Raw genomic sequence first — 12797 nt, forward strand, 5'->3', positions numbered from 1 at the left:
TGGGCATCCAGTGCCTGGGCTCCATCTGCCCCCTGCTAGGACCAGAAAGTGTTGAGGAGAAGCAGCCTAAAGGCCATGAGGCAAACCATTGGGGACATTAATACCAGTAACTCAGCATGAGGGTGGGAGATGTCAAGAGATGTGCTTCTTAGTGGATGAGCCCACATGTGAATACTTAGCTGTGTGACAGGCTTCCAGACAAATCCTTGTCTGTTCCTGTGGGCCTTCACCTGGACACCCACACAGGACCAGGTGGAGCCAGGCAGAGAGGGCAACAGAGGGTCAGTCAGAGCTGGCCAGGGGATGGTAGGACCAGGTCCCACTGCGCAGGAGGCTTGAGTGAGCTCAGAGTCAGGCAGTCCCTCACCTGTCAGAGGGGTCCTTTCACCTGTTCCCACTCTGTCCAGTGGCCAGCCCATCTTATTCTCCTAGGCAAAATGAGGAGATACCCTCTGAGTAATTTTTTTCCAAGTTTCAGTGATCTCCAGCACTAGAAAGTGATGAATAAGTCTGTGGTTTGCTATGGGGGTTCCATGTCAGATAAAGATTCTTCCGACGTCCGCCCCTTCCTACACCACCAGGGTGTAGGCACACTGCCTCAGCGCATAAAAGACGGGAGACTGTTGGATGCTTCAGAACGCCACGAAGGACCAGGACAAGACAGAAAAGACCCTGACAGCTTGAACATGAGCAACCTTCCCATCATGTACCTTCTCCTGCTTCTTCTTGGATTCCAAGCCCCTCAGGCACAGGGGCGGCCCTTTCCGACATACCAGCTGAACCAATACTTGGCAAAGATTGATGAAATTATGCAGATCTTAAACAAGTTACCCTTGCCTTCACAGGTGAGTAACTGGGATAAAGTTGGCATAGGGTAGGGAGGGCTAGCAGGTGCTTCAGGCCAATAGGACTAATGGACTCTCTCTTCCTCTGCCCCCACAGGACCCCTTGGACCCAAATGAGACAGAGATCCTGAGGGTAAGCACTCAGCCCACACTTGGGTGCACTTGGATCCCAATCTACTCCCTCCAGGGTGACCTCAGGCATGTCACACCATCTTGCCTAGCCTCCGTTTTTCATCTGTAAATAGGATTAACAGTATCTATCTCAGTGGGATCATTGTGAGAATTAAGTGGGACAAATGCATAGAGTCACCAGACCAGTGTCTGGTGCTAACTAGTGTTGAATACATTTCCTCAGCCATATCTATAACATGAAAATGCCTTTTTTTAAACAAATACAAATGAAAAGGCAGCTCTAGGTGAACAATTCCAAAGGCCTTAAGTTTATCATTTTTCAGTGGAGCAGCCTAAAATTTCCCCCATGAACATGCCTGCTTCCTTCCTTTTCCTTAAGACACTGAGTCGTTTTTCATGCTGATTGGTCCTTGGCATTATCACTTACAATTACTTTTCCTACTTCCAGTTGGCTTCCATGGTTATCTCACCTTTGTTTGCATGGCACTCCTTGGGTCCAACAAGAGGTTGAATCTCCTGAGTTTATTGGCCATTTGTATCCCCCTCTTTAAGGCATGCACAGTTAACAGGCTGCACCCATGTCCTGCTGGGGTCTCTGCAATTTTCCTCCTAATTTCTAGGAGCCCTTTATCCAGTCAAGGCATTAATCCTATTATCTGGCCTCTTAGCTGCAAATATTCCCCTTGGTCAGCCCTTCACCTTTTGTAGATCTTCTTTTAAGCAATGCTTCCCCAACCCAGGTGCAGAAAGAGCCACCCAGGCCCTGTATGCAGCTTACCTGGAACCAGGGAAGGTCAGGGCTGAGAAAAGTTGGCTTTCTTTGGGGTGTGCACTCACCTGTAGACCTGTGCCCTGAAGATTATCTCAGGAACCCAACTGGGCAAGAACGGGACTAGGAGGGGATTGTCCAAGGATGTCCCTGAAGGCAGTCTTGGAAAACTGGGGATGACTTCAGCCATGGGAAGGCTGAACCCCAACCTTCTCCCCTCATACGTATTCTTGGTCCTCTTAGGAAAACACCCTTCTGAGGCCAAACCTGGATGCATTCTTAAAAGCTGCAGAAAATTTCCATGAAGATGGACTGCTAATCTGGAAAAATCTTAAGGTGGGTGAAGCTGTTGAGAGCTTTGGGGATCCCTGCTTTGGCCCTGACCACCCTCTGGGAAGCGGGGTAGCAGGACCTGCCCCTTTTTCAGGTGAGACCCTGACTGTACGCTTTGGTCTCTTCCCACAGGAATTCCTGCCACTCCTGCCCACTCCCACACCCAGGGTAAGCTGCCCCTCGAGATGCCCCTGAAGGTGGTACTCTTAGCCATGACCTGACCTCTAGCCTGTCATCTACCTTCTAACCTAATGCCACTTTCCTGGTTTCTTCACAGGGAGACCCAATCCATATCGAGGAGGATAACTGGGTTGATTTCCAAAGGAAACTGACTAAATATCTGGAAATCCTTGATAACTTTCTGACTTTCAAGGAGAAACACTGAGTCCTAGAATTATCCATCTGATACCCCTCCTTCTCTGGGCCTTCTCACCATGGGGCCTTGGACATCAAACACAGCAGAACAGCTAAAGATTCTGGGATATCTCTCACATAGTCCAGAACTGGAGGGATTTCACTTTCTCCTGTGGAGTCAGATGAATTGTTAATTATCTGATTTCTGAAATGTGCTGCCCCCATTTGGCCTTTAGTGATTATACTCTCATTTTTATCCTATTGAATGTATTTATTTATGTATTTTTATTTATTACTTTGTGCAATGTGAAATGTATTTATTTTAGCAAAGGAGCCTATGTCCTGCTCATTCTAAACAAGACTCAAGAGGGGGACTTGGAGGCTTGCTAATTTGTACCTCAGGTTTTAAACTGGTTTCTATGCATCTGAGAAAATAAACCACACTCTCTGAACAACTTCTCTGTTGCCAGTGTCTCGATTTGACTCAGTCTTAGTAACTCTCTTGCCTGGTGATTGAGCAGCCATCCAGCCCCCACCCCCAGCAAGCCTCCCTGCCACCAGATGGGCCCCGGAACCCACACCCTGGCAATCTGTGGTCTACTGGGAAGCCAGATGGAGTTTTAGAAAATGCAAATCTGACCAGGTTGATCTGATACTTTATTTTCCAGTCCTCAGGGGGGTTCTGGACCTTGTCCTTAACCTTAGGATAGCAAGAGAGGCCTGCCTCCACCTGGTGCTTCTATTTCCTTATGTCTGCAACTACCAACCTCCTTGATGCTCCAGCCAGTAGATACAGTGTGGCTTCTTGGATGAACCACACACCTTTTTTTATACCTCTAAATCTTTACCACACTGACACCTCAACCTCGAATGCCCTGATCCTGACTCTGCATGGTGAGTTCCAGCTACAGAGACCAACTCAAATGCTGCCTACCTCTGGGTTGTCCACACTATTCTAGGACAGGGCTCTTGTCTGAAATAGGTAGATAGATGGGGACCCATTGGAAGGACAGCCATTGTAGCCCAGGGTGGCACAGTCTGATCTGAATGGTGGAGGTTAGGACATCACTGAGTGTGGCTTCCATGTGCCACCTGACCCCTGAGGTCCCACTGACCCTCTAGCTCTGAGTGCCTCCATCCCTGGCTCTCTTGCATGCTGCCTAGGTGCACTTTCTCCAGGCTGGCATGGTGGGGGAGAGAGGGGAGAGTGAGCCCTCCTCTGTCACCATGCTAAGGAGCAATGTCATTCTCTCTGACAAGTACCATAAAGGCTTAGGATGCTGACATCAGATGCTAGGGTCCCAGCCCTCTTCTTTTCTGTTTCCCACCTTGATCCACTCCTCCCCTTGGGTCATGAGTAAGGAACAGCCTGGCTGCTTGAATGGGCCAAGAAAACGTGAGTGATCTACTACCGCAGAAATATACCCTCCACATTCCTCTTCCTAATACAATTTTGTGTTCCCACGAAAACAATTTTCCTCTCACTCATTCTGCCTCTCTCCAGCCTGGCCCACGGACAGCACTGTGGGTGCTCAGGGAAGATTCTGTGTTGGACTTGGCCCTGGAAGGAGCTGGAGAAGCTGCTGCAGTTTCTGGTGGAGCCACTAGGGGCAGGCAGGCCACTGGTGAGATGCTCCAGGACCCTGGGGGAGGATCTGAGAGCATGGGCCCAAGCTTCCTGATTCTTGGCTAGCTTTCCCACTTCTACTTCCCTGCCCGTTCCCTCTCCACCCACACCTGGTGGCTGCTCCTGTTTTCATCCCAGCTGAGGCAAGCATTTGTGCCCCACTCCCTTGTTCCCAGGATGAGTCCCTGCTCACCACCTCTTCTTCACTCCCTGGAGAATGCGTCAGCTGCCTTCCACCTGTGCTAGCCCTGCTACCCTCTGCCCTGGTGGAGAGGAGAGGAACCCAGTGACCTGTCCTGCCATGCTTCTCCCACACCTCGTCCTCAGCAGGCCAGAGCCGAAGGTGGATGGAACCAGTTCATACCGGCTCACAGAGCCAAGTGTTAAGTCTTGAAAAGTTGCCAGCCAGTTATCAAACCATCCATACCTTGAGACAGGTCACAGTGAGTATTTATGCTATGAACATGGGCAAATGCTACAAAGTGGACTCCTTCCCCTGGGAATCTGTGGTTTAACTTTTACCAGCTGCTGGAGCTCCCCTCACTTGAGGTGTGGAGAGGTAGCTGGCAGTCTGCTATGTTGTTCTTACCTGGCTGTACCCATTCAGAGCCCCTTCTCAAAGCTCTGTTTGTGCTGCAGCCACACTATTCTCACTCCAGGCTGGATGGCACTATCTTCCTTCAGTGCCTGGGACTTCAGACATTCAGCAAACTCTGGCTGAGCACCTATGTATCAGGGCTTATATTGGACACAGGCATATGGCAGTGAACCAGACAGATGGAGGGGATCTGGGGAGGGTGCTTTACATTGAATGGTCTGGGAAGGCTTTCTGAGCAAGTGACACATAGGTTGCAACGTGAATGACAAGAAAGTGCCAGATGTGTGACAATAAGGGAGGAAAGAGCTCTAGACAGAGGGAACAGTGCAAAGATCCAGAGACTGAAATGGGCTGAAAGCATTCACAGAACAGAGATGACCTATGATAGAAGTGGAATCTGGCGGGGAGCCCACAACCCTTCTTCAGCTTCTCTTTCTCTCCTCAGGCCCAGGCCCAGCCCAGGCCCTGTGTTAGTGACTGAGGACTACAGGAGGCAGGAGGTGGTGGTCAGGTCAGACACAGACCTGGCCCAGGAAGATCTGAAGGTGTGAGGGAGGGAAGTCAGCAAAGATAGCCCCACAAAGCAGGGGAAAGACAAGTGGAGGTGACACGATTGAGAGTAGGTGACCCTTTTCCAATATTCTGGGGTCTCACCACTGCCCTTCTTACAGAACAGATGAACTGAGGCTCACCCTTGATCCCAAACCCGAGAACAAGCCTGGGGCCAGCACAGCCCTGGTTTGGGGCCCAGAAACAAGTCAGGTTGGGGCACTGTTATATCATGCTCAGCTGCCTGCAGGGAGAGGGCTTATGACTCCCTGGCCCAATGGGAGGCCCCAGGGTGCTCACATCTCCCTGGTATGTCTGTCAGTTTCATGCTTTCTCTCCAAAGGCTACCCAGAGTGTCCTTAGTGCCAGATCTATAAGTCTATTTGCCACTAGTGGGCAGCAAAGCCCCATCAAAAGTCCCAGGATGGCCTTTTGAAAGTCAAAGTTCCCACCTTCCCAAATCCAAGGTGCCTTTTCAGCAGGAAAGTAGATGACTTCAGCCAGGAATTTTATTTTATTTTTTTAATTTTAATTTAAGAAACATTATAGTTTTTCATTGGAAGGGCAATATAAGATAGCATGTATCCTCTTCACTGAAAAATTTGTAAATTCAGAAAAATAAAGCAGAGAGAAATTGCTAGGAAGGCCAGTGTTTAAGGAGAGGCCCCCTCAGAGAGGCATCACTCACCTCACTCCATAGTGTGAATCCTCCTGCTTCAGGACAGGCTCTGCTCCTCCCACCCTGTCCTGGAAACTTCATTTGACTCAGTTCAGTAAATAACCTGAGGACCCACCATAGCTTACCCAGGCTGGGGTGGGGGACTAGGGAGATACTGAGTCAGGCCCTTGGGGGCCTTTTGACCATGTCCAGTTTGGCCTAGCACAGTGTGGTGGGGGTTATTTCAGACAGAGCAATGGATGAACAGGTATGGGTCTTGTTAGAGGGGCTTGCCACAGAGGGTGATGCAAAGAGAGCTTGAGAAGGGACCAGGGGTTCATCTTGCAGAGAGAGATACAGAAAAGGATGTCTGGCAGATGACACTGGGGAGAAAGAGAATGAAGATCTAAAAGTACAGGGTAGGCTGGGAGCACAGGAGCATCTAGGCCACTTAATAGGGCCAGAGTTGGGTGCTAAGCGGCTTGGTGGAACCAGGCCCTCCAGTCACTGCCTTTGCCCCTAGAGCCCAGTCACCCAGGGCCCCCAGCACCTCTGGGTCTCAGCCTCGTCCCCTCCCCCATTCATTCCTCTCTGATCCCAGGCCAGCCCAGCCTGGCCTGGCCACTGTGGAGACAGCAAGACTGAACAACCATGGCCTGAGAAGTGATGGGTGTGTGAAGGGAGAGACAAAGGATGGGGTCACAACAGAAACCATGTTTAACATCCACAAGAAAGATCCAGAACAGAGGGAGAGAGGTGCTGAAGGAAAGAAGAGCTGGTCAAGCAGAACAGGACCCCTGGCCTATGGTGGTAGGGAGGGTGAGGCAGAGGCTGTCTGGGCCAGAGTGGACTGTTGAGTGAATTCCCACTGGGAGCCAGAGCCTCAATTTTTCCCTTGAAAACCTCAGGTCAGGCTTCTGGAGGGGGTGTGAGAGATGGATCAGGCAAAGTTGCTGCTGTCCTCCTGGACCATGGAGGGCTCAGGGAATCCCCTCAATGACCCCATCTGTGATTAACCCCGGTTTACAAATAAAGAAACTGAGGCACAGAGAAATTAAGGGAGCCTCTGACTCCAGAGACTGTGAATCCTTAATCCACAGTGCTTTGGCCAATGCTAACTGAGGCACAGAAGCCTTTCAAGTGTAGTCTCCTGGCTGGATCCAGGCCTCCGGAGGGACCTCCTAGCTCTGCGGCCTTGTGGTTCCAGCCCCAGTGGTGAGCAGCACAGCCACAGAGCCTCAGCTCCACCCCACCGAGCCACCACACACATAGCACCCAAATCCTCTACATGCCCACTGTCCCCTCCTACCCAGTGACCCCCACATACACACACACTGGGGCTGAGATGCAGAGCTTGGCCCTCATTGCTCCTGTCCATGTGTCCCCCATTCCCACATGCCTCATGGAGTTTCTGAGAGAAACCACGGGCTCACAGCTCTCTCCTGCCTTGGCCAGCAGTCAAGGCCTCCCTACTCCCACCCAGCTCCTCAAAGACCCCAGGGTCAGCTTTCACTGCAGTTTTGGCTCGTTCTTTGATACCTCCCCCTTCCCTCCGCAAACCCTCCGTGCTCCCTACGCTCACAAAGTCCTAGTCTGAAGCCTTCTTACTGCTTCCTCAGACCGGCACTCCCAACCCTAGCTGCCCCTGAGACTTCCTTCAGCAGCACTGTGCAAGTATCCTGCAAGTGTCCTGACTGAGCCCTGCCCTAGAGGGCACATGGGCTATGCTTGAAACCAACCAAGCGCAGCCAGGGACAGCAGGCTGTGTGGATGAAGACATGCACCTCTGAGGTGACCACGTTAGGGAGGAATGGGCATCTGGAAGGGGAGGGGAAGGACAGGGGCCAGCTGTGACTGGGTATGGAGAGAACATAGTCATAGCACAGAGCTATAAGAGCATGGGAGTGGGCAGTGGGTTGATGGAGTGCTCTCTCTTCTCCATTGTGTCTGTCCTGCTTCTTGTATGTGAGCAGGGTCCCTCCTGAATATGGTAATAAAAACAACAGACAGCCACTCCTCCCCCTCAGAGAGGTTGTGAACCCTGAGAGGCATAAAACACTGGGGATGGGCCCACCTGCATCAGTGGGTACCCAATAGGTATGACTATTCTCCTCAGCTGATGGCCAGACTCAATGACTCCTTGTTCCTATGAGGCAAGGCCCTGGGACCTTTCCTCCTGAGGACAGCCTGGGACCACCTCCTCCTTGCCAGAACGAGGTGGAGGACAGGACTAGGGAGGACAGCCCCCTGTCCTGATGTTCTTAGTTGGCTCTTTCCCTGTGACTGTGCCATTTCCCAGTCAGTGGACCTCAAACACCCAGCTGCCCAGCAGGGTTTTCCTCCTGGGGCTGGGTGTGGGGAGGTATTGAGGCACTGGGGAGGGGTCTGTATAGGGAAACTCCCTTCAGGGAAGCCTACGTCCACGCCAGGAGAAGTCTCTGGAGGCCGTCCACATCCCAGTAATTACTCTCCTCTCAAGGCCAGGAAGATAGATGCTGGGGGCCGGGGAGGGGGGGGGCGGGGCGGGGGGTTGTGGGGGAGGGAGGGAAGGCATCCAATCAGTCAAAATAGAAAACATCCCTCCATGTAGCCCGGCACTCTCCAAAAACTGCATAGTGTGCCTCCATCCTCTTGTGGAGATGAGCCAGTTGGGGCTCAGAGGTTGGAGTCATAGCCTGAGGTCATGCAGCAAGAAGGGCCAAGCTTAGAGGCAAGCCTCCAACTCTGCATTCATAGTGGAGGGAGTTGTTGCACCCCAGCAGGCTATATAGGGAACTAGGCTACAACCCATACTAGGGGTGGCCTGTGGGAGTGAGAAATAAATGTGTGTTCAGGGAGAGGGAGTTTTGAATCTGTTGCCCCAGGGCTGGGAGGAGAAATCTCCAAGGACCACCTTTAGCCATCCCAGAGACACTTTGTGGCCACCCCCCCCCCCCCAACTCTCTTCATTATCACTTTTATCACCACTCCTCTTGGGCCCTCTGCCTCACAGCAGGGGCTGTTCACTTCTGTGAGGGGCTAGGGGAGTATGGTGCCAGAATGAGTTGGGTGCTCTGCCCAGAGGCAGAGATACATAATAGAGGGTAGAGGGTATGGCCTTGGGGTTCAAGGCCAGGGCCCTCTGGGATCTGAAGAACCAGAAGCAAGAGATGTGCCTGCCTAAACAGTGCCTCAGTGAAAGCCCAAGTGAGCCCTGGCACTTCAGAAATGTCCTGAAGGAGCTCTTTCCAGAACCACCAGAACTGAAAGCCCACATCTGCAACCTTGATTCTGGCCCACCAGCCCCAGAGGAAGGCAGGTATGAGAGCTGGGTACAGATCCCCAGGTACTCAACCAGCACATTGGCCTGGATTTCAGCCTCAAAAACCAAGGACAGGGAGGGGCATAAGACTTGGGAGGTTGAAAAGGCTTCTGGTAAAGATTTCTCTTCCTTTTCATTTTTAATGCAGTATCCAATGGCTCTATCCCAAGGAGACAGATAAAGAAAGTGGTTCCTTCTGGATGCCTGATAACATTCCTACCTGGGGATGAGGCCAAGAGACAGAGATTCACAGGCAGAGGATGCATTTCCAGACTTGGAGAAAGTACTCTGGGCAGGAGGCATAAGTGGTGGAGAGGGCATCATGGAGGGCATGCCTGATGAACCCATCTGTGGGATGTTACCAGCCTGAGTGTGCAGTTAGGAAACAGCAAGGAAGTCCCAAGAACCAAGAAAGGAAGCAAAAAAGGGTGTCTCATCATCCTTGGCCCAGTCTTACAAGTTGGTGCTCCTGGGCACTACCCAAGGCCCAGCTTACTTTGTGCAGCCCTCTGGTGAGAAGAACTTCCTCTTTACCAATGACTTCCAAGTGTCTTAGGTCCTGACCTCTCCCTGACCTCTGGGCCCATGTAGCCACAACTGAAGGAGTCTTCCTGGAGGTTCCCTGGCCTCTTAAACTTGCCACATCCAGTCCAGTCTAGAACAACTCCCCAAACCTCTCTGCTACCTTGGGTCTCTCCCATTTCATCAAATAACCTCACTGTCCACACAGTTGCCTGAGCCAGAACCCTGAGTATCAGACTCCTCATTCACCTCTTGCCCCAAACCCACACATGCAACATGTCCCCTCAAGGCCTTCTTTGAATTTGTTTCACTCTTATTTGTTGATTCCCCCTCTTGTCTCTTCATTCTCTGTGCACGGTTGGTTGATGTCCTCAACATGGTGTCCATGAGTCTAGGCATTGCCCTCCCTCTCCCTACCTAATGTGACCACCAAACATGAGCTCCAAGTACAGCCACAAGTGGTGGGTCCTCCTATAGGCTTGAATGCAGAGAGTCCACACATGGTTAATGGTTAATCACCTTCAGATCCTCCCAGACCAGTCAGGACTCACCAGTACCAGGGACTGGGGACACCCAAAAAACAGGATCAGAATTAGGACTTGGACAGGCTGGGTCTTTTTGAGGTGTACCTCTGGGGACCTAGACAGAGGAGATGCCAGAGTGATCTGCCTGGAGCTGTGACCACAAAGGCCAAAGATGTTACTTTGTGTGTCTGGTGTGGCCTGGAGTGACCGGGATCCTTTCTCAAGGAAAAATGAGCAACTCCTGGTGCTGTCCCTGCACCAGGGTCTCTTGAGTACAGTGCCAGGACCCTGTGAGCCCTGAATCTGGGTGGAGGTTGGGCTTTCTACCTCATTGCATCTGTCCAGAAAGATGCTGTCAGGGGCTATGGCTGGGCAAGGGGCATGTGTCCCTGATAATTCCAGCAAGGCTGAGTCTTCTGCCCAATTTGGGCTTCAGAAGCCTCCCAAAGTGATGGGAAGAGGAGAAGAAAGGTTGAAGCACTACCTCCTTCCTGGGAGGTTTCTCCCACAAAGTTTCTGGATAGACAAAAGTTTCCTCTGTGAGGCAGCAATAATTAAACCCATTGTAGAGATGAGGGACCCAAGGCTCAGGGAAGAGGGACTTCCTTGGGCTACCCAGGGATCAGTGGTGGAGAGCCCAAACCTGAAACACAGAGATGCCTGGGTGACAGGCTCTACTGGGGAAATTCTGCCCTTGGCCTTCAGGATTTCCCTGAGACATTCACAGGCCACTCTGGCTTCCCTGCCAACACTTGTAAGAGTCTCCTTTTAAGCTGCCCTAATGGAGAACATCCCTCATCTGTCTAGCCAGGCAACCAGCATTTCCTGGCATTCTGATCCCTGAGATAGTAACAGAAACATCAGGGGAGCAGGAACAGATATGGGTTCAATTCCTGTCTCTGCCATCACAGACTGTGTGGGTGGGTGTGTCGCCTAGACTCCCACACCATGGGTTGGCAGGCCTAGGGAGTATGTGATCAGCTGATATGTCTGTGTAGGGGTTCCCTGGTACATGATGCACTAGGATGCCTGTTTCCTTCAAGCTGTGGTAACTTCCTCTCTGATATGGAGCCTGGGGTAGCCACATACCCATTTCCTCCAGAGCCTATAGGAGGATGCTCACAGGAAACCCCTTCCAGAGGGTTTTCTCCTGGCCCTGTGGGAAGGGGCCAAAGAGGAGTCACACTGTTCATCACAGTCCCCGCCCCAACCCTCCCACTGTTCTATCTGGGGCCCTTGAGTCAGCACACCCGCTCGATGTTATCACTGCCACTTTCCATGCGGTGCAATCTAGGAATGTCTGCCTGTGTCACGGCCTCAGTCTTGATGTCATCTCTCCAAAAAAAAAAAAAAAAAAAGGAGAAGAAGATGTGTTTCTGCCCACGAACCTCATGGCCAAACCCAGGAACTCTGTCTTTCCCATGATGACTTTGGTACCTATAGCCCAGCTGCTGGCATGGACCTCTCCTATGACTCCTGCTTTTCCTCCTTTCCCGCTCTACTGGAACCCTGGCCACTGGCCAGTGTCTCACGTTTCTAGCATGCCCCTAGCCCTTAAAAACTGCTGTGCTGGCCCTCAGCCCTTCTTTTGACTAACTTTCTGTGGCCTTAGTGGTTGCATGGACAGGAACCACTCACAGGCAGATCTGTCTTCTGCACAAGCAGCCTCCAAACTGCTGAAACTTCCTGTAGGTCCATAGACACTGCAAACCTGCTTCTTCATCCCTGGGTCCCCATCTTAGATACCTTGACAGTGGTTCTAACTCTTCTTATGTACATTAAAAAGCACATAAGAGAGGGTGTTGAGTAGATTAATCTTGCTCTTTCATTCGTAGAGCTATAAATTCCATAAAGGCAGGGCCCTGTAGGTTTTCCATCATCCTTGTATCCTCTTCCCCTCCTGGGAACTCAATAAAAATGAATGAATGACTGAATTACTCCATTATATCATCTAGTCCCATAAATTTCTACCTCCTAAATATCTCTGGAAACTGCCTCCTCTTTTCCATACCTATTCCTAAAACTTGCTGTCTCTCCATTCCCCAAACATTCTTCCACTAGCCTGTCCTCTCCCTCCCTCCCACAATGTGACTTGCCCACCTGACGTTACCTCCCCTTTCAGCCTGCACAGGGAGGCAGCATCCCCTAGGGAGGCTCTTTGGTCTCCATGGATCCCCAAGTTGTGAGAAGCGTTTTCTTGGGATCCTTCAGCTCTGAACTTCTTCCCTGCCTGGATCTACACAGTGGGAGGATCCACTGCTCTCTCTCTCTCTCTCTCTCTACCAGGCTGAGAGCCTCCAGGGCCAGAAGTGAGGGCCAGTGGGAGGGTCCCATCCACCTCCTCCCCAGCACAGAGCCTGGTACAGATTGGAAATATTTGTTGACTAACTGTCTGAGCTGTGACGACTCATTTCTAAAAGGAAAGTGACCTTCCATCTTAGAGGGACCACACCAGCTCTATGCCTCCCTGACTACTCACTTAGCCACTCACTGTGGTTCCCACTCTCTACCACCCAGGTTCCAGATCACGGTCTGACACAGATCTCCACTCTGTGTAGCATCTGCATCTAGTATTCTCAACTACT

General features: G+C 51.4%; 1 protein-coding gene across 1 annotated transcript; it reads left to right on the plus strand.

The window, feature by feature from the left end:
- Positions 1 to 625: 625 nt before the first annotated feature.
- IL3 (interleukin 3) lies at positions 626 to 2649 on the plus strand. Its single transcript, XM_027077013.2, has 5 exons — positions 626 to 845; positions 943 to 978; positions 1990 to 2082; positions 2212 to 2247; positions 2357 to 2649. Exons 1-5 carry the CDS (start codon positions 687 to 689, stop codon positions 2462 to 2464), a joined length of 432 nt encoding a protein of 143 aa, XP_026932814.1. The 5' UTR covers positions 626 to 686; the 3' UTR covers positions 2465 to 2649.
- The last annotated feature ends 10148 nt before the right edge of the window (positions 2650 to 12797 follow it).

This window comes from Acinonyx jubatus, chromosome A1 (genome assembly GCF_027475565.1).
Source record: "Acinonyx jubatus isolate Ajub_Pintada_27869175 chromosome A1, VMU_Ajub_asm_v1.0, whole genome shotgun sequence".
NCBI classification, from domain to species: domain Eukaryota; kingdom Metazoa; phylum Chordata; class Mammalia; order Carnivora; family Felidae; genus Acinonyx; species Acinonyx jubatus.

Excerpts from the sequence above, each read along its gene's own strand:
- IL3 (XM_027077013.2), top strand. The coding sequence starts at position 687 with ATGAGCAACCTTCCCATCATGTACCTTCTCCTGCTTCTTCTTGGATTC. Across the intron at positions 2,083-2,211 it reads TAATCTGGAAAAATCTTAAG|GAATTCCTGCCACTCCTGCC; the intron begins GTGGGTGAAGCT and ends CTCTTCCCACAG. Across the intron at positions 2,248-2,356 it reads TGCCCACTCCCACACCCAGG|GGAGACCCAATCCATATCGA; the intron begins GTAAGCTGCCCC and ends GTTTCTTCACAG.